The sequence below is a fragment of the Ixodes scapularis genome, unplaced genomic scaffold (genome assembly GCF_016920785.2).
Source record: "Ixodes scapularis isolate PalLabHiFi unplaced genomic scaffold, ASM1692078v2 PGA_scaffold1__304_contigs__length_218370807, whole genome shotgun sequence".
Classification (NCBI taxonomy): Eukaryota; Metazoa; Arthropoda; class Arachnida; order Ixodida; family Ixodidae; genus Ixodes; species Ixodes scapularis.
In genome coordinates, this window is record NW_024609846.1 from 26,672,225 (window position 1) to 26,693,892 (window position 21,668).

Consider the following 21,668-nt stretch of genomic DNA (forward strand, 5'->3'; position numbering starts at 1 on the left):
GGCGAGAGGTGACCCCAGCGTACGAGGCCTGAGACTCGCTTTCCGATGGTTTCCCTTGAAAAGGCCTTGCGCGTAGCTACGTTGAACGTTCGCGGACTTTCAGCCAGACGACGGCAGCAACAGCTCTACCGGCTGTTCACCGAGCATGACCTGGACATTGTCGCAATTCAGGAAACCAAAGTAGAGAGCGAGGACCAGACCGACTACGTGGTGCGGTCTTTTCTGGCGCGGTACGAAGTCTGCGTGAGTCATGATGTTGGTTTCTCGGCTGGCTGCTGCCTGTTCCTCAGAAAATCTCTAGGTGCTGCCGTGCAAACCGTCATGATCTGCCCATCTGGGAGGTTTGTCATCTGTGATTTTTCTGTTATGGGAAATGAATGGCGTTTCATTTGTGTTTATGCACCTAATGAGGCTAAGGAGCGCCGAGTGTTTTTCCAAAACGTTTACCAACATTGCCAGTCCGATCGCTTTCTGATCATTTTGGGTGACTTTAATTGTGTCTGCCGAGCTGAAGACAGGTCCAACCGAACGCGCTATAGGGATGGCAGTACCCTAGAATTAAATAACATTGTTGAAGATTTTGTTCTGGAAGACGTCGCGTGTTGTGTGCCTAGGTCAAACTGTATGCCTTTCACGCACTTTCAGGGTGTCAGTCACGCTAGACTGGACCGGGCGTATATCTCATCGGATCTGGTATATTTATGTCGAAGTATTCTGTAGACTATGTTGCTTTTAGCGATCACTGCCTTGTAACATTCCAATTAGGTAAATAGAAAGAGGGGGCCAATTTCTCATGGGAATTATGGAAAATGAATGCGAAACTTCTTTTTCTTTTCTGTATTCAGACAATCTGGAGTGACGTGCAACTGAAAGGAGGCAGTGCAAGCGAGCGCTGGGAAACATTTAAACAGGAGGTGAAATTAACTGCACTTGAAAGGACATGTCTCCTAAAGTATCAAGAGACGAGTCAAGAATTGGAACACCGAAAAAACTTAGACAAGCTGCTACAGGAAGAATGCCGGGCACCCGGCGCTTTCATTGGGGATATTAACCACTTGAAAGCCAAACTCGAAAGTCTTGATCGCGACCGATACAGGGGGGCGGCAATGCAGGCTCGTTCAGAGCGTTTCTTGGTCGGAGAGCAGCCGACAAAAAGAATGGTGGCGGCGGAAAAGAAATACGCGCGAGCTAATGATGTAGTTGAAATAGAACACCTTGGGGTTTTGTACAGCGATAAAACTCATATCGAAGAGGCGTTTGCTCAACACTATAAAAAGTTGTTTAGTTGTAGCGCCCCACCACTGTCAGGATTTAAAGACGACTTTCTGCCTCTACTGCCGAAGGTTGACGGAAACGATAAGGACTTTTTAGAGGAACCAATCAGCTTTTGAGAGGTAACAAAAGCGATAGATGACATAAAACCCGGAAAATCGCCTGGCCCAGAGGCTTAATTGCTGGTTTTTAGAAAACATTTAAACATGAAATTTCATCCGTGTTATTTGAAGTTTTCACCGAGGCATATGAACGAAAAGTTCTTCCCCCCTCCTTTTCACGCACACACACAGTGTTAATCCCAAAGTGTGACGACCCCGTTAAGCTTCGCAGTTTTAACTCCTACCGTCCAATAAGCCTTACTAATGTTGACTATAAAATATTAATGAAAGTCCTCGCTCGCCGTTTGCAGCGTGTGATAACGAGTGTTGTTGGGTGTCATCAGACATGCGGCATACAGGGTCGGACTATTTTGACCAACATTCATGTTGCGCGCAGGATCTTGGAGTGTTGTGACGGTGAGCTGCGCAAAGTCGCCATGTTGCAAGTTTACTTAAAAAAGGCCTTCGATCGGTGTCTCATGACGTTTAAAGCCAAATATTGAAGCATATCGATATAAAACCTATTGTTTTTGAAGGTGTGCAAATGGCATATTATAATTGTACAACGAGTCTTATTGTTAATAAGCGAGTCAGTGAACGCATTTCTGTAAAATATTCTGTTAGACAAGGCTGTCCGCTCTCGCCCTTACTGTTTGGATTGTATATTGAACCATACTGCTTGAGTATCATTCAGAGTGAGCATGTTCGCGGTTTTACCTTGAATGCGCGCGAGGTTCGCATTTTGGGTTATGCGGACGACATTGCTATTTTTTACACAGATAGAGAGAGCATTGAAAAAGCCATCGAAATCACAAAAAACTTTTTGTTCTCGGACCGGATGTTCAGTGAACTGGTCGACATGTTCGGGTTTTTAGCAAGGCCGATGGGCATCGAAACCAAGCTTTCTTGCTCACATTGCCTGGTCAACCCTTCCCACCCGTTATCTTGGCGTATCATTGGAATACTATCGTGACAGTGCGGGTCTGTGGAGTGAGGAGAGAGATAAGCTGCGCGAGAAAGCGGCCCCGAGTGCATTCCGCCATTTGTCTATTTTCGCGAGAGCTCCAGTGTGTAATTTATTTTTTTCTCGCTAAGCTGTGGTATCTTCTACTGGTCTTGCATTGTTCTCGATTTCCCATTCAGAAGCTGCATCGTGTGTTCGCTGTATATATGTGAGCGTCCAGATGGAAGCGCGCCAGCTGAATGAATTTGTTTCGGCGGGTACAGCATGGTGGTCTTTCTTTATCACACCTTTTCACACGCCAAATTGTTAACCGTTTTATTTTCCTGCGTGATGAAGAAGATCCCTTTCTGCGTACTGTTCTTCAGGTTCAATTGTTGGGTGTCTTACCCAATTTCATCGTTTCATCTAGTGACGGTGCTACGGGACCACTAAGTGCTTATTTGAAGGAAGTTGTTGCTGCATACAAATCTTTAACCACGCGTTTCTCTTTGGAATATCTGAGTACCGTCTCTCGAAAGCGACTTACAAGAAATATAATAGGAACGTCATTTCCAACCCCTTTGTATCGAGCTATTTACAGCGCGACTTCAGGACAGGATGTACTTCGTCGCGTTAAGAAAATGCTGGTCCCGGCCACAATGAAAACCTTTTTCTTTCAACTTCGCAGCGGAACACTTCCGGTTAAAACATGGCTGGATGAACAAGGCATATTTGTTCCCTGGACTGTGAACTGTATCTTGTGCAAAACGCCTGAGTCGATAGGGCATGTGTTTTTAGATTGTTGGGACGCGGTGTTCTACTGGGATGTACTGCAGCGAACTCTGAACAAGGAACTTCCTTTAAGCGCACACGGGATACGTTTTCTGCCTGTTGCTCCAACCGATTCTGTACCGTATGATTTACTTATGGTTATTGGCTTACACAGTATCTGGAAGAGCCGCATGACAGTGCGGCATGCTGATGTAGACGCTCGACCAGTATGTCACTATTTTACTCAGAGCATTAGTCAGATTAGAGAAGTGTATAACGTATTGGGAGATGGGCCTGATTGGTTGCCAGTCCTAGACGAACTGGTCACTTTAAGATCATGTTAATTAGTGTGCGTCAGTCGTAGGTCAGCTTGACCTTTTTTACAAGTGCTTCTGAAGTGTATTTTGTAAATGAATAATGCGTGGCAATAAAGAAAAAAAGGATCGGTGGCCGAGTGGACTGAAGCGCACACCCAGCTCGACGCGCGTGGAGCGAAAGCTCGCGCTGCAGAACCCAGGGATCCCGGGTTTGAGCCCCACCCAGGGGCGACACTGGTTTACACTGTAGATGAGCAATTTTTCCAGTGCAGTACGACTGCTAACCTGGGGTCTTTAACGTGCTCACGCAGTAGTGATACACGACCGCACGCCGGTACGATGCTCATCCAGATTGAAACGGGCAGCCGTTTCGATTTGGATGAGCATCGTACCGCCGTGCGGTCGTGTATCACTACTGCGTGAGCAAAATTGTTCATCTACAGTGTAAACCAGTGCCGCCCCTACTGGCAGACCAACCTTACGCTGTATAAATCACCCAAACGTCCAATTTGACTTTTTGACATCAAGCTGTTCCTGAACACGTGTCGCCATCTGTATTTTATATTAAGCAACTACAATTCGCCTTAACTGAATGGGAAATGTTTGAAGTCTAATAACATTCTTAACCCGTAATATATCATATGGAAGTTCTGGAAAATGTAGTATCGAAGGATGCTTCGTAATTTAATGTCTCGGTTTTTGATAAGTTGACGTGATTCCGCTTTATAGCGACATAAAATATTACCATTTTAAACTTCTTTTTTTTAAATATGCATCATCTGTACAGTTAGTTGCTTTATTTATTAATTCTATATATTCAGCCCAACGTTCACGTAAAATATCGTGAACGATGGGACGTTAGAACTCGAGAAATAAATTTGTTCATTAGTAGAGACTGTGGTCTATTAGAAGCTGAATATTTAACAACTAAAAGTAATAGTAGTATCGAGTCATTAAAATATTGTTAAAAAACCGCTCCTAATTTGAAAATATAATTGTAAGATACATAGTAAGAAAGTTATGAGCCGTAAAAAGGGTGGTTCTCATTTGAACCCGTTCGCTATTCTACCTTCTCGTTTTCACCTTCTCATTTCAACCCTGCGCAAAACAACTTCCACTTTTCTTCCTTTCTCCCTTGAACCGTTCTCAAAATGAACTTTCGCGTTTTGACCATTCTGAAAACGACTTTTCTCATTTTAACCTTTCTCCTTTCAACTTTTTTCAAAACATACTTTCTGGTTTAGACCATTCTCAAGAAGGCTTTTTTTCTCAATTTAAACTTTCTCATTTCAAACTTACTAAAACATAATTTCTGTTTGTGACCATTCTCAAAACTACTTTTCTCATTTTAACCTTATATATGGTCAGGCTAAGGAAAAGCAATAATTTCAGCATACAGTCACGGGAAACCGAAATAAAGGAACAAATGACATTATGAAGTCCAGGCACCTGAAGCTTTATTACTCATCAAAATGCTACTTGGAGAATGACATCTAGAGTGCATGCCAATCCACGGCATGGCGGACGACTCATAGGCAAATATACAATAATCATCTGTATGATCACTCCGAGACCGGTTGTAAATAATTCAATACCCTCTCAGGGCATGCCATTTGAGCATAATTTGCATCCGGTGATTTACGACTGAAATGAAGAAAACTATATGTGCCTAGTAGGAAAGCCATGAAGCCACGCATCTTAGCACCCGCAAATTTTGAAAAAAATACAAAAAAACAACAACATCAACTTTGCAGGACCAGTTTGCCAATGACAGGATCTCCCTTTGTGACATTCTAAGGAAGGCGAAGGTATTCTCTGGCCTTTGAATGGTCCGTGTTTTGTTGCTTTGGCCATCTTAGATAGTTTAACCAATTACCATCTTCTGGGAACAAAGCTTCAGAATAAAGCTTTACCGAGCATGGGATCGCATTAAAGCGTGATGATTGATTCTGCGACAAAAAAGTTTTGTACAATGCGTCTCGAGAAGAGCCGTTCAGTAGCCTAACGATTAGCCATACGATTTGAATGGCATAATGCTTTGCGAATCGTTTGTAACGTGACGGTATGGAAATTAAGATATTTCTGTGAACATATTTCGAATGCAATGTATCCTATACAAAAGGTTTAAAGCGGTTCATGCGGGGGTGGGCACAGGATCGTTGGCCGCTCCCTGGTGGTGGTGCTCTTGAGAGGCGGCGGCGGCCCTTTGTGAGCGACGAGGTGCACAGTAGGGCGAGAGACACGCCGCAGCCGCTGCTTTCTGATGCTGCCTGTGCGGGCGGTAAGCGATCGCCAGTTATCTTTTGTGTGGAACATGACATTAACTGTTCGGATCGGTGCACACTGGCACAGGTAGTCCACGAAAATGGATCGACGAACATCTCTGCACACTGGCACAGGTAGTCCACGAAAATGGATCGACGAACATGTCTGAATTGTAATAATATGTACAATGACAACTCTGGCGGAGTTTTCGTTTGCTTGTGTGCTTGTTTTGTTTTAGATCTGTTTTTTTTTTTCTAAAATAACAATTACCATGGAGTAGCCCGCACTGTTATTAACAGTGCCAACATCTCCATTATTTTTATTATTTTTATTAACCAGAAAAAGAGAGACTGTTTAAAATTCCAAGAGCACCCTAAAAAGGTTGAAATGCCACGTACGTGTTTTGAGACGGAGTTTAATTAAACAATAAAGATTTAAGTGAGAGCGGGCTCCACCGAGAAGGGCATAAATAAGAAAATATAAAAAAAAAATCAAAAATCAATCGCACAAAGAGCGTTAAGCGATTGGTTTGAAATACGGTGTTCAATTCAAAACGTGTTCAAATGAGAAAGGGCCGAAACGCGAAAGGTTTAAACGCGAAGGGCGTTTTGGGAATGAGTTCAAACGAGAAGGGTTCAAATGAGAAACGGTTCAAATGACATGGGTATAAATGAGAAAGGGTTGAAACGCGAAAGGTTAAAACGCGAAGGGCGTTTGCGAGTAGCTTCAAACGAAAAGGGTTCAAATCGGAATGGGTTGTTTCGAGATACACCCGTCAAAAAAAGCACCAAAACGTCATTCACGGTGGGTTTGCACCTTAAAGAGGCTCACCTGACTCGCTTCATTTAATCCCCACCCCAGGACAGCACGGAGAGCCCATCTGGCGTTTCTTTCATCTGCTCTTATTAACGACATCTTCAATCAATATGTCTTGAAAGCGTCATCAAATCGTTAAATACGCCAATGCACGAGTTTGTGCCTCGTGCAACAGATGGAAGCAAGTGGCGGCGCAGCACTAAAGTGAGTGGCTAGGGAGCGACCAGAAAGGAAACTGTGCTGCGGCCACGGTGGGTGCGGCTCTCGCTCCTGGTCTTGTAGTATGCCTCTCTCGCGCCCCCCAGCAGTGGGGGTCGGTACTTGCAAGAAACGCCAAGCCCTAATTTCTTTTCCAAGTATACTTCAGCGCTGGACCTCGGGCCATATCACATTTCATTATCAATCTGTTAAGAAATGACATGTTTTTCACATTCGGTACGTACGTAAGGAAGGCGGATGTTGAAAATGATCCCGTACCAACTGTGAATGTGGTCATCCAACTCAGCTCTTGAAATCTACGGCGTCGCGTAGTTCAGAAGGCCAAAAGACGCAAGTTCAGCCAATATACTGTTTCACGTGCCTTGTACTTAACGTTCTTGCACCCTGCCCATGTGCATTCCACTTCCTTTCGCAAAATAAAAAGCGATAGTTCACAGTCTGGGCTGCAAAGATTACCAAGGCCACCACCATGAGAGCTTCGACTTCGCGTGCACCTATGTTGAAATATAGCCTCAAGTACGTAAATGCTTCAGACACGCGCCAGAATACAGCCGCCATTGCTGACTTTCTTTTGTCTTACCAACATACCAAGCAACTGAAACGAACGCTGGTGCTTCTCTTCACAAAGGCATATGCTGGGAAAGACACAGTAGAATCTAAAATGACAGTACCCTGACCTGATGTAGTAATGATGAAGTGAAGTAATGGGGATAAGAGGAAACAAAAACGCAATGAATATGTTATGGCGGGTACCATGCACAATTGCCGAGAGATGTAAATGTCCATGTTACCAGAATACACAAAAAAGCGGGGCATCTGAATTGCCGAGTTGTATCACCAGGACGCTACAAGCCATCATGTGACTGTCTATTTTTGCCTTGGGTTTTCCGGAGCTCTAGTTCGCGTTCAGTCGATTTGCCTGTTACAGTTGCTCTGGAATAGCTCGCGGCATTAGCCGGGGTCATATACTCCTGAAAGTTAAAGGCAGGCGCGCGGCAGTGCTAACAAGGCATTGCGCGTTCCCATGACGTCACTACGTCCTTCATGTATCGTCTCAAAACTACTCTCCAAGTATAGACGGCAATGAAATATCGCAGTTATCTAGCAATGCCGTTGGGCAAAGCCGAAGTCGGCCGCATCCGGTGTCAAGCAAACGGGACGTGCCGGACGCCATTTGCGCGACACCACTTTCTGTGGCTATGAACAAAGCTTTTGGCTTCCGTGCGCTCGCGTAGCTTGAGTGCGGCTCATATCTGTACACGTGCAGTCCTCGCTTTTGTGAAATGACATACAAAAAAAAACAAGGTGGACCAGAGCCCTACAGCACTGCTCAGACTGCTCGCACAGCTCGCTGCCATTGATCGCTGCGTCGGTTCTAAATTTGAAAGAGAGGCGCGAGGGAGTCGAGGCATTGCCTGTTGCCTCGTCATCGCTATGTCTGTGCCAGTAAATAAGCTACGCTTCAAGGTAACGGCACTTGGCCATATTGTATCTCAAATCATGGCTGCCAGTTATCTGAAGCTTTATCTGAAATCACAGGAAGCGCTTTTCCGCCCTTCAGAAATGATTAAAAGTTTCGCGACACAGCAAAGCAATATTACAAGGCCGTCCTGACACCGAATCTAATACTAAGAATATCACACTTTTGAATTATGACAGTCGACAGTTGCATCTGCTCTGCATACAAACCAAAATGGCGGCGCCCTCAACAATGCTGGGGAACGGACTGCCGATACTCTAAGCGCAGCTCATTTAGTTGTTCTAACTATGTCATACATCTATCGTCTCATCTAATGACTGCCAATCAGGACGATCGGCAGTTGCAACTGCCGATCGTCCTGATTCAAAAGTACCACTTCTTCAGCATTTAATTCAGCGTCAGGAAGCTCACCTTATATTGCTTTGTTTTGTTGCGAACTGTTTAAGGTGGGGTGAGAGTGTGAAAGTGTTACTTACAAAATGACTTATAAAATTGAAATAAAATAAACAAAGTTTATGAAAATTACTACACATGTTCTGGATAAAATGTAAATTAATAAAAAATGAAAATAAAAATAATTGAATTTTTTAATTTTTATTATTTTTTTTTACATTTGTACCCTTTTCAAGACTTTTAATTATCGCAGAATTTTCATATTTGGTAGGCCGAAAACTGCGGTACTCCTACGTGCCTGGAACTAGAAGTTATTGTTTCCGTTTAAAAGATGAGAAAGAATTTTTTTTTCATGTTTGGTAAAATAAAATCGCCACCTTCCAGTGCTTTTTGTTTAATAAAAAAACACAAATCAAAATCAACCATTGACAATTGTTCCAACGAAGCTCAAGATGTGAACACAGCCATCCTAAAGAAAGTCATTGAAGTAGACTACATAGTTTTTGTAAAAAAGGTACATGAATGACAAAAATGTATGTTCTAAAGAAAAAAGACTTAAAGAAAATAGAAAGGAAAAATATCATCAAAACATTCCAGAATGGCAGTCTTTTTCTTGGGCAGCGTCACTGTAGCCTTTATCTTTGTTTCTTTTGTCTTTTCCGTGCTGTTTGTCTTCATCTGTAAGCTTGTAGTTCGCTTTCCCACATCGGTTTCGAGTCTATTCATGTCAGTGTAGATACACACAGGGGACCAGGGTGGCACCTAATTGCTTCAACACTGACATATGTCCATCATTCTAGCAGCGAATGGCGTCATCAACAACTGTCTGAACAGTCTTAAAGCTACCAAATGTGGTTTTCGGGCATCTGGCCCAGATCATTTGGTTGTGTATGTCATTAGCGTTTTGTGTTCTGCCATGGAAATACTACCTTCGACTCCACCAGTCCACTGATGCACATTGAAGCGTGGTTATCACAGTGTGCATAAACCAAAGGTTCTTAAAAAAAACAATTAAATAATGACGTTAATAAGGCGGTATCCAAGCACACTGTCATTGTCAGCAGTTGCTTCAAACAAACCATTCAAGTCTATTTTCGAAGATGAAGCACATGACTGTGGACGTACCTTCCTTGCAGGTCTCTCCGACGATTGTGACTGTCCGTAGCGATTTACATGAAATTTCCCCTTAGCTGTCAGCCATTGCAATCTTCCCATTCGTAATATCAAAGAAAACACAGCAGTACGATGTTCACAGTAGCATCAAACTCGCTTCGAAGCTCAAACTAAACGCTTGAACGTGTCTACCGCCAATTTCGTTCAAACGCGCTACAACGAAACCCCTAGTGACTGGAAAATGTACTACCTACAAGAAGGAAACCGTGAAGCCGCCACCGAAACTTTTGTACACACAAAATGCGATTTTCGGTGTGAAATGAAACATTTGTGGAGTTTTCGTGAGGCCACGCCCACTTTTTTTGCTTACACACAACATAAAGGAAGGCTACAAGAAGCATTTTCCGCATTACTAATCCCCCGATGTTATATATGGTCTGAAAGCTAAGGAAACAGGCTATATAAAAAAAGCAAAATTCAAAACAGGATTTTGGACCAAACAAAGTCTCACCCCAACTTAAACACTACTGGAGGGCGGAAAAGTGTTTCCTGTGATTTCAGATAAAGCCACTGTGGCGGCCCGTGGCCTGTCTAGACATGCTCCAGACAGCGGACGGTACTGCGACGAAGACCGCGCAAGCGGACGGCGGTCGTAGGGGTGAAACCCGGCACCGTGCATTCCGAAGGGGGAGAGCTTGGTGGCTGAGCGTCGGGGGACCGTCGGCTCAAGAGCCAGACTGCTTAATGGTTTCTCCCTCGCTTACGTAAAGACAGCTCGGCGAGTGGGAGTCTTTGTCTGGGGCTCGAGAAGAAAACACGTCTATTGGTCCGCCTGTTAGCTTTGATTATTAAACTTATGTAGTCCTTGTTAAACAGTTTTCTTGTTTTACATTACCTATACTGAAGTTCCTTTGCTACCACAATCGGTGATCCGGTATTCTTTAAGCAACCTTTTCTCGACGAGCGCCATGGCTAACGGTGATGACCACGCCCAAACATCGGCGCAGCAGGAACAGCAGCAGCAACCATCCTCCGTGGCATCACTGGCTCTGAAACACAAACCGTTTTGGCCGGCTGACCCTGCGCTATGGTTTGCTCAGGTGGAAGCCCAGTTCAGCACCCGGAGGATTACGGCACAAATAACGAAGTTTCACCACGTCATCGCTGCACTGTCACCAACTGAGGCAACTGAAGTCCGGGACCTCATCCTGACTCCTCCCAATGACAACCCTTTCGACAAACTGAAGCTCGAACTCATACGACGCACTTCGGCATCAGAACAGAAACGTCTCCAACAGCTCCTGACGGCCGAAGATCTTGAAAACAGGAAACCATCCCAGATGCTTCGCGGCATGACTCAACTGCTCGGAGAAAAGGCGAGCAACGTGGACGACTCCATCCTGCGCCAGCTTTTCATGCAGCGCCTCCCCGCCAACGTATGCATGGTTTTGGCGGCGGCTGGCGACATTCTACTCCACGACCTCGCAGCTCTCGCGAACAAGGTGCTCGAGGTGGCGTCGCCCACAGTCTCCAACATCCAGGCTCCTCTCCAGGCACAACAGGCGACTGTGAGTGCAACCTCCCCGAAGGAAAAATCCATCAATGTAACCCTGTTTGGCAGTCAATGTTTTCTAGTGGACCGCTGACTGTGCCTGACTGTACGTCAAGCATGTCTGATTGGCCAACAAGTTACTTTGACCGACAGTCAAACTCCAGTCAGACTCCACTTGTCGGCTTTCTGATGGTTTCCTGGTGGCAGTCGGCCGCCGCGAAATGCCATCAAGATGTCTTGGTGGCGACTCTGATTGTACATCGATTGTCTCTGACTGTATGTTAAAAAGCTTTGACGTGTAGACAGACGCACGGTCAAAGGACGTAAAATTCGTTCGGATACCACTATTTCGTCAATTCTATGAATAAGAAAAATAATCTATGCACAAGAAAACGATTTCGGGAAGTGAGCCCATAATACCGCTGATGCTAGAGATATAACACGCAGCCGACCGACAACCTTGATCAGAAGCCCGCCGAAACGCCGCCGAACACGCCACTTCGCTTCGCCCATAGAGGCTTCGCCGCTTCGCCGCTTCACCGAGCTTTCATGAACGATCGCTCTCGACTCGTTTTGTTTGCCCGCTTGCTCCAACCTGTCGATCCTGCCCGGGCTCTACAATGTCTTATGTTTTAGAAGAGTTTCTACTCGACAAGACCCAGCCTGTTGTGAGTTCCGACGATGTAAGGGACTTTAGCGGTGTAGTTGAAGACGACAAGGTGTACCAGGTCTACTGGGCCGGAGACGCGCGAACAAAACGATCGTTCCACGACGCGAAAGTACTCTACATGGCAGGTGGGTAGAACTGAAGTACGGCGAGTGATGTACAAGTGCTTTGCATAACATGCTAGAGGCTTAACTGCATTTGCAGTCGAAGCATCTTGTAGAAAACAAATGGTCAAATCGAGTTTCCAAAGCGATGGCATGGCATAGGGTCGAAGAGGATCGAGCGCACGTGCGGAGCGTGCAAGACGTTCGAAACATGAGCTCCGTAGGAGCGTCTACAACGGCCCTTGCTGGCCGCGGATTTTCTGATTCTGCATCTGCTGATGAGTACGAGGTTGTACTGTCACCACTACCGCGTGGTGCACTAGCACTGAACACTGTACTTCTGCACTGTGATGTCAAGGGCCGCTCGTACAGGATTGAAGACTTCAAACGTGAGCTGGAACGCCTGAACGTCCTCCGAGAAGTGGCTTTAATAGGAGCATACCAGATGAATCACGTCTGGATCGTCACTCTGAGATAATCAGCTGCCACGCTCAGGTTAGTCGCTGCAAAGGAGCTTAAAATCAAGGACCGGCGATGCCTAGTCATTGATCCGAGCAACGCTGAAGTTAGAGTCAAGATCCATTGGATACCATTTCACGTGTCGAACAACGCAGTACGCAAGGCGTTGGAGCCTTTCGGTAATGTTACAGCAGTAACCCGGGACACCTGGATGGCCGAAGGTTTCCAGGGCATCGAGTCTGCGACAAGGCTTGTGCGGATCACCCTCCAGGAGGGGACAACGATCGACAGCCTACCGCACCAGTTACGGCTCTTTGGAGCGAAATGTTTGATTGTAGTCCCTGGACGCGCACCGTTATGCTTGCGCTGTAAGCGTACTGGACACATCCGACGAGACTGCCGTGTGCCGCGTTGTTCAGAGTGTCATCGCTTGGGACATGAGGCAGAAGACTGCGTGAGGACCTACGCTTCAGCTGTCGGACGTCAAGAAACTGATCCGGTAAATGAAATGATCATGGACGCTGACGAGGCGGAGAGCACAGCAGCCAGCACTGCTCGTGCAGTCCTGAGCCCTGTATGCAACGATTTTCGCCCTGAAGAACAAGACCGAAAGCCTGGTGAAGAGGAGAAGACATCTGTCACAACAGACGAGAAGAAAGTCTCAAGCTCACCAGAGCCTCAAATTGTAGAAAACAGCAATCTGGAGCAGCATTCAACAACAGAGGAGGACGAAATGCCTGACGCGAGTCAGGCATTTCGTCCGCCGTCAGCCGTTGATGTGTCAGCAAGGTGCTTTCTCTTTCTAAAAAAGACCTTAAACATTTCTAATTGGTCAGTAATTTCTCATAATCAGGGTCGTTTCATTATTTGTGATTTTACTATGTCAGAACTGTCGTGGCGAGTTATTTGTATCTACGCTCCGAACAAGGTGAAAGATCGAGAACTTTGCTTTAATTATCTTCGCCAATACTTAGAATGTGACCGCATGGTTGTCTTCTTTGGAGATTTCAATTGTGTCTGCAACGCTTCAGATAGGTCAACGCAAAGAAATGTCAATGACAGTAGCGCGAACCTGTTAAGCGAGATATTAGATGAGTACGATATGATAGACGCAGTGGGAATTAATGCACAGAGAGGACAGCTACAGTACACGCATTTCCAGGGATCCACACATTCGCGTCTTGATAAAATTTACGTGTCATCTGATTTAATAAGTAATTTTCAAAAGTACGAAGTGAAGTCTCTTTATCTCACCGACCATTGCTTGGTAACTGCAACATTTGGGAGCAGAGCCCGTAAAACAAATAATTTTACTTGGGAACTCTGGAAGCTCAATGCCAAGCTTTTAAAAGCTGAGCTGTTTGTTTCCAGCGTAAATGCACTATTTGAAAAATATACTGAAGCAAATGACCTCTCTTTACAGACAAGATGGGAGTACTTTAAGGAGGAACTTAAGCAAGCGGCAATTGAAAGATCAAGCAGTATAAAACTTAAAGCAACTGCTAGAGAGAGGCAACTGAATCGAGACTTACGCATACTTCACGAGACGGAATGTGAGAACCCCGGCCATGGGTTAAAGGACATCCAGTTCGTGAAGTCGGAGATAGAACATTTACACAAAGAACGCTACGAGGGCGCGGTTGTACGTTCTCGAAATAACAAATTTCTTTTTGGGGAGCAACCTACCAAACGATCTTTGGCTTAGAAAAAAAAGTATGCGCTAGCAAAGGATATGTATGAAATCGAATTTAACAAACAGATCAAGACTGATTCCAGCAGCATCGAAAAGGCCTTTGTTCATTACTATACCGAGCTTTTTCGGAAAAAGACACCACATACGGGCTCGATGGGTGTGATTAATTTGTTGACGCATGTGCCCAAATTGCAAAACGATATAACGGAATGGCTTGAAGAACCAATCACGCTAGGAGAAATACAAAAAGATGTTGACGAACTACCCAGTCACAAGGCGCCAGGACCTGATGGAATTGCGTCGGAATTCTACAAAACATTCAAAACCCGTAGTTGCACTGTACTCCTTGACGTATTACGCGAGGCATACGCCGTGAAAGAGCTTCCTCCGTCCTTTTTAAAAACACACACCATTCTGATTCCCAAGTCAGAAGATTCTGTAGAACTACGCTGTGTTACCAACTATCGGCCAATCACATTATGTAATACGGATTATAAGATATTCACGAAAATTCTAACGAGGAGGCTTCAACATGTAATTTGCAAAATTGTCGGGGAACACCAAACGTGTGGCATAAAACGAAGAACAATTCAGTCAAATATTCATATTGCAAGAACTGTTTTGGAATGCTGCTCAGAAGAAATGGAACAGGTTGCCATGCTACAGATAGATCTCGAAAAAGCATTTGATAGAGTTAATCACGACTTTCTTTGGCAGGTGTTGACACACGTCGGAGTGGGAAAAGTTATTTTTGATGGAGTCAGAATGGCCTATAGAGGATGCTCAACGAAGCTTAGTGTAAACCATAAACTCACTACACGTATCCCAATGTTGTCTTCTGTCCGACAAGGATGCCCACTCTCACCATTATTATTTGCCCTCTTTCTGGAACCTTTTTGTTTGAGCATCATTAAAAGTGGGAACATCCGAGGTTACAAGTTAAACTCTGTAGAAATTAAAGTCCTAGCGTACGCTGATGACATTGGTATATTTTGTTCGGACAAAAAAAGTGTAACTGAAGCAGTTGCTTTAACGAAAAACTTTTGCAAAGAAACTGGAGCTGCATTGAACTGGAGAAAATGCACTGGGTGTTGGCATGGTCCATGGGCGACGATGCCCACAGTATATGAAGGCATCAAGTGGAGTGAGGAACCTTGTAAATATCTCGGTGTACCACTTCATCAATTTCGCAACAGCTTGCTTACTGGTCTGATGTTACTAGAGATTTAAAAAAGCGTGTGTCCCGATGGCCTTCTCGTGATATGTCAATTTTTGCAAGAGCAACGGCTTGTAACATTTTTCTGATTGCGCAGATTATGTATGTGCTGCAAGTACTACATTGTGCCCGCATGAATGTCCAAAAAATTCACAGGTTATGTGCTTTGTTTATTTGGAAGTCCGGGTCAGAGCCGATGAGACGAGATAACTTTTTTCGACGCATTTCACTTGGTGGCATCGGCTTACCACACCTCTTTGTTAGACAGCTTGTGTCACGGTTTTTCTGTCTACGGGATCAGGAACAGCCATTTGTGCGTACAATGATACAAAGAAAATTAGCATGTCGCTTTCCTTCATTTCTGGTCTCATCCGTTAATTTGAAACCTATGGCAACCGTAGGTTTTCTAAAAGAAGTAATCGAATCGTTTTATTTTTCATCCGCACGGTTTTCACGTGAATACCTCTCCGGTATCATCATCATTTCATCATCATCATTTATTTTCCTTGAGGGCCCCAGGGGGCATTATACAAGGGAGTGAACACACTAAAAACATCAACAAAAATAGTTAATAAAAAACACGCTGTAATCTATACTTGTATTTCAGAAAGAAAGAGGTTAACGGCTGCAGCAAACTTGTTAGTATCAGTCATGTTTACAATGAGGTCAGGTAATGAGTTCCAATCGTCAATGGCAGATGGTAAAGTCGACATTTTATAGGAGACAGATGACGAAGTAATTGAGCGCAGTTTACATGAGTGGTCAAGACGAGGGAAAATACGGTAGGGAGGTGATAGTAGAGAATCTTTTAGATGGTTGTTGTGGTAAAAGATTTTGTGAAGAAGAGTGAGACGTGACACCCTTCGACGTAAAGAAAGTAAGTCAAGGTTAGCTGATTTGCGTAATCCTGATATGCTAGTGTATGGGGAGTAGTCAGAGTAAATAAAACGAAGACCTCTGTTTTGAACGGATTCAAGGTTGTTAGTTAGATATGATTGCCATGGTGACCATATGGATGAAGCAAATTCAAGTTCAGATCTGACCAAGGTCGTATAAGCTAGTAGTTTTACTGAAGGTGTAGCTAGTCTGAGGTTACGGCGAAGAAATCCGAGAGTACGGTTAGCATCGGCAGTGACAGCATTTATGTGAGTAGTCCATGACAAATCAGAGGTCAGGTGAACGCCTAGGTATTTATATGAGGAACAGGTAGCTACTGGGAAAGTGGAAAGGTGAAAAGAAAAGGATGAAACATGTGAACTGCGGGTGAATGATAGAGATTTACATTTATTAAAGTTTAAAGTCATTTGCCATTTGTGGCACCACTGAGTTATAAGTGCGAGGTCATTCTGCAAAATTTATTTATCGTGGTTTGAATTAATAGGTCTATAAATTACACAGTCGTCGGCGAAGAGACGTATTGAAGAGGAGATGTTGAGGTAGAGATCATTAATGTATATTAAAAATAGAAGGGGGCCAAGAACGGTTCCCTGGGGGACGCCGGAGGTTACAGTGCAGGTGGTAGATTTGGTGTTGTTAATAGATGAGTACTAGGTGCGATTTGTGAGGAATTCGGAGATCCATTTGACGACTGAGGGATGGATATTAATATTTCTAAGTTTCAGTAAGAGACGTTGATGAGGGACCCTGTCAAATGCCTTGGAGAAATCAATAAATATGGCGTCAGTTTGCTTATTAGAATCAAAGTTTGAGTAAACGTCAGTAAGAAAAGCTGTTAGTTGCGTTTCGCATGAGTATGACTTGCGAAAGCCGTGCTGATGCTCGAAAAGAAGGCTGTGGGAGTCTAGAAAGTTTATTATGTTAGAATAGAGTATATGCTCCAAGAGTTTAGACGACACACTGGTTAGCGAGATCGGGCGATAGTTGTTGATTAGTTGGCGATCACCTGCTTTGTAAACGGGGATGACGTTAGCGATTTTCCAATCGCATGGAATTTCAGAAAGTTGAAGAGACTGCGAGAAAATGTCGCAGAGGAAAGTTGAAGAGACGTGTTTAGTATTTATTAATATTTTCGAGTTTATTTGGTCGCCGCCAGAGCTAGAAGACACCTTCAGCTGATCAATGGCCTTCAGTACACCAGAGCGGTCGATCATGATAGGATTCATAGGAGGATGAAGGGGTTGGCACAAGTTGGGCATACTTGACAAGTCTTCATTGGTAAAGATCGAGCTAAAAAAGTTGTTAGTTTCAAGAGCACTATGTTCGTCAGAAAGTGGAAGGCCGTACTCGTCAACGAATTGTAATGGAAGAGAGAGTGCTGGGTTAATTACTTTCCAAAACTTTTTAGGTTTATTGGTTAAAATGTTGGGGAGGTCATGAGTATAAATTTTGGATTTGGCATCATGAATCGCGGATTTGTAGGCCCTAGCGCATTCGTGATAGGCGTTCCAAGATGCGTTAGTGTTATGAGCCTTTGCCCTCGTATAAGCTCTTTTTTTCCTGTTGGAGTGACAATGAACTGTTTTATCGTACCAAGGGTTAGTGTTATCGGATATAATTCGAGTGAGTGGAACGAAACGTTTGATTAGGAATGTTAGTCTATCTTTGAAAAGAATCCAGTTTTCATTGACCGTCCTTTCTGCGAAGTTTACTGAGAATATGTGATAAAATTCTTCGAGGTTGGTGTTGATAGATGCGTAGTCGGCTCTCGCATAATCGTGAATGAATTTGCAATAACGTGATTTCTTAGGAGTAGTGATGGAGAATGTTAGCTCAATGACAAGGTGGTCGCTAATGCTGGGTAAGTATATGACGTTGCTGAAGAGAGAAAGGTCATTGCTTAAACATAGGTCGAGTACGTTGCTGCAGCGATTGGTAATTCTAGTGGGTTGAGTGATAACATTAGATAGGTTAAAATCTAAACAAAGGTCAATAAACTCTTGAGAAAATGCACAGCTAGAACAAATAGTAGACCAGTCAATATTTGGGTAATTGAAATCTCCAAAAAGGGTAACTAAAGCGTTAGGATATTTACATGCGAGTTCAGAAAGGCATTTATACAGCTCAATAACAAAATCTATTTTATTATCCGGCGGCCTGCAACACACACCCATTATTACGGAAGGCGTTGTGCAAAGATACACCCAAACAACTTCTAGGTCAGTGGTAAGTGGTATTAGCCGTGATGGTATATGGTCTTTTATGGCCAAAAGTACGCCCCCTCCTTTTCTAGTTTTTCTATCAGACCTATACACTCGAAAGTTTAGTTGCGAGGGAAATAGCTCAACGTCAGATATATCAGGGCTTAGCCACGTCTCTGTAAGTACAACAAAAGCGGCATTACACGCTTCGATTACTGAAATTATTTCGTCTCTCTTTGGTATTAGGCTTCTAATGTTAGTAAATAGGATAGAATGACTTGAAGATTTGTTAGTGATAACATTGTGCTTTGCCGGTCGACTCCTAGAGGGCGACGAGAAGAAGCGCTGGCGTGGCTATGTGTCTTTTTCTTTAACGGCGCCAAGAGCGGCATCGAATACATAGCACTTATCATTTATAAAAAGTTTATCATGACGCAGTCTGTAGGGGGTGCCTTTTGGCCTTGCAAAATCAAGAAGGTGACGGCGTGCGAGCCGGACAGAAATTGGGAAGTCTTCGCTGATGGCTACGCGAGTTCCTTTAAGCTTGTGGGCTGATGAAAGAACGCTATCTTTATCTTTAAACGAAGAAAACTTTACTATTATTGGGCGACATTTCTGAGGGTCGAATGCTTCTAGGCGATGCGCCCTTTCAATACTAGATGATTCAACTTGCACGTTTAGTTTTTCGGAGCACAAGCTAGTGACCAAGCACTCTGACTGAGCCCACGTTTCCTTGTCTGCGTCGGTGATGCCAAAAAATAAAAGATTACAGCGACGGGATCTGCCCTCTGCATCATCGCAACGTGTTTTTAGCTGAGATAGTTCGTTTAAGGCAGCAGTAAGCTGGGGTTCAGTAGTCGCGGCGCTACTAGTATCCTTCTGCTTTAGTGCGTCGAGTTCACTCGCGAGTTTGTTAAGTCGCTCTTCAAGTGTTGAAACTGTCTGTTCACTTTGTTTTTGTTTTTCTTTTAGAAGGTTTACTTCTTGTTGAAGTATAGCATGACTGTTTTTAAGTTTATCGACTGTTTCTTGTAAGCTAAGTAATTGTTCTTCTTGGGGTTTTGACATGGGACCTGGGTTCCGCTCAACATCACCAGACAACAACAGCAGTAGAACTCTAAAAGACTCAATACAGGCTTCGGGGCATGGAAGCATAACAAGGCAAACATTGTCTGATTTAAAACAATGGCAAGGTTTTTGTTTACTAACCTGCGGGAGGACGAAAAACATGAGCAACTTCATGGCTGCAGAGCTTCCATGCCCACTGGCGCGCTGTCGCAAGGGGAGCTCCATTATAGCTGCCGCTGTCGATGTCCCTGCTGATGACGTGGTGTGAACGAGGTTCTCGATGAACTTGATACCAGGACAGGACTGTGCTGTCGACGAGTGATTGGCAGGTTGAAGATTGCCGTCCGGATGCCGGAAGAAAACCGCGCCGTCATCGTGACTCCAGTTAGTTGGGGACCCACGCGCCGGCACGCTCAGGAACTGCGGGAGGACGAAAAACATGAGCAACTTCATGGCTGCAGAGCTTCCATGCTCTCCGGTATAACCAGAAAGGAACTTACAAGAGCACTTTTGAACACACTATTCCCTGTCCCGCTCTATAGGGCACTCTTTAGTGCTGGTCCGGGTCAAGATGTGCTATGTCGAGTTAAAAAGATGTATATTCCACCTGCAGTGAAAACTTTCTTTTTTTAGCTACACACTAATACGTTGCCCGTGAAGGTATGGATGCAACAAAAAGTAATGTTTGTTCCGTGGTCAGTCGACTGCTTGCTGTGTGAAAAACCAGAGAGTATAGAACATGTTTTCATTAACTGTTGGGATGCTATTTTGTTTTGGGATATCTTAAAGCGGACTTTGAAAAAAGATTTGCCTATCACACCACACTCCATTCGTTTCTTTCCTGTCGACAAACAAGATTTGATTCCATACAACCTTTTTATGGTCATCGGGCTTTTTAGTATTTGGAAATCACGCATGGCAGTGAGACATGCAGACATTAACCCTCAGCCTGTAAATGTTTATTTCAGTGAAATTATCACCCAGATTAAGGGCATTTATGATCCCGCAGAGCGGGCCCCAGAGTCGGCGCCAATCCTGGATAACATCGTCTAGATGAAGCAATTGTAACAGCTGTTTATGCTTTAACGATTTACAACTACTGTTTACCAGGATTAGGAAAAACAATATAGAAGTCTATTTGAAACGTTCCCGATGTTTTTATCTGCTAGCTAGCGACTTGCGTATGAGGAAATATCAATACCGGTGACAATGGTAGTATGTTTCATGCATACAAAAAGTGCGGGTGTCTTTTGTGTAAAACTGAAATACCTGTAACCAATGAGAAGAATGAATGACTTTATTGTATCTGCTCAAACTGAAATTAAAGGATATAAAGAAAAAAAGATGGCGTAGCATAGGGGTTAAGGTGTCCGATTTCTACGCAAGTGGTCGCGGTTTCGATCCGCGGTGGTCCTGCTTTTTTTTTTCTTTTTTTCTCGAACATTTTGTTTTATCGAGGCATTAGGCGATATTTATGAGTGCGTATAGCTTTACTCTTATATAAATGCTGTTCTTGTTGATTAAATTCCCTTGGCAGTGGCAGTCCGACGTCATCTGATGGACCATCAGATGACGTCTGATGGTCCATCACGTTCCACCAAGGCTGCTGACTGGCAGTCAGTTTCCCAAATTACGTATCTTGATGGAATTTTCAATAGGGTCTGCTTCCCCGTATAGCGCCGAATTCTGCACTCTGCAATCGGAAATCTGGAACCTGACAAAGGCCATTGCTGCGCTCCAAACCGAACGTGGTAGATCTACGGAACGCCATTCCAGCTACCGCAGTCGGTCTCGTTCCCGGTCATCGTCCACCAACATCTGCTGGTACCATTCCACATTCGGGGACCAAGCAAAAAGGTGCAGACCACCTTGCACAGCGGGTGCGGGAAACGAGATTCCCCAGCACTGAAGTCGGCGAGCAGTGCGGAAGAAACGGGGTTCCGGCTTTTCTTTGTCAGAGACAAGTCAACTGCCTTGCAGCTACTGGTTGACACCGGAGCCGATGTCAGCATCCTCCCTGCATCCCCCAGCGAACGTCGGCAAACACCGTGCGCACTTTTACAAGCAGTGAACGGCACATCCATCCCTGTTTTTGAAGAACGGTTCCTGACATTCGACCTT

General features: G+C 44.3%; 1 protein-coding gene across 1 annotated transcript; it reads right to left on the bottom strand.

Moving 5' to 3' along the window:
* Positions 1 to 18,833: 18,833 nt before the first annotated feature.
* On the bottom strand, positions 18,834 to 20,000 carry LOC115322185. Its single transcript, XM_029982518.4, has one exon. It carries the CDS (start codon positions 19,998 to 20,000, stop codon positions 18,834 to 18,836), a length of 1,167 nt encoding a protein of 388 aa, XP_029838378.2.
* Between the last annotated feature and the right edge of the window lie 1,668 nt (positions 20,001 to 21,668).

What these genes read in the sequence shown, in the direction of transcription:
- LOC115322185 (XM_029982518.4), bottom strand. Translation starts at nt 20,000, where the DNA reads ATGAAGTTGCTCATGTTTTTCGTCCTCCCGCAGTTCCTGAGCGTGCCG.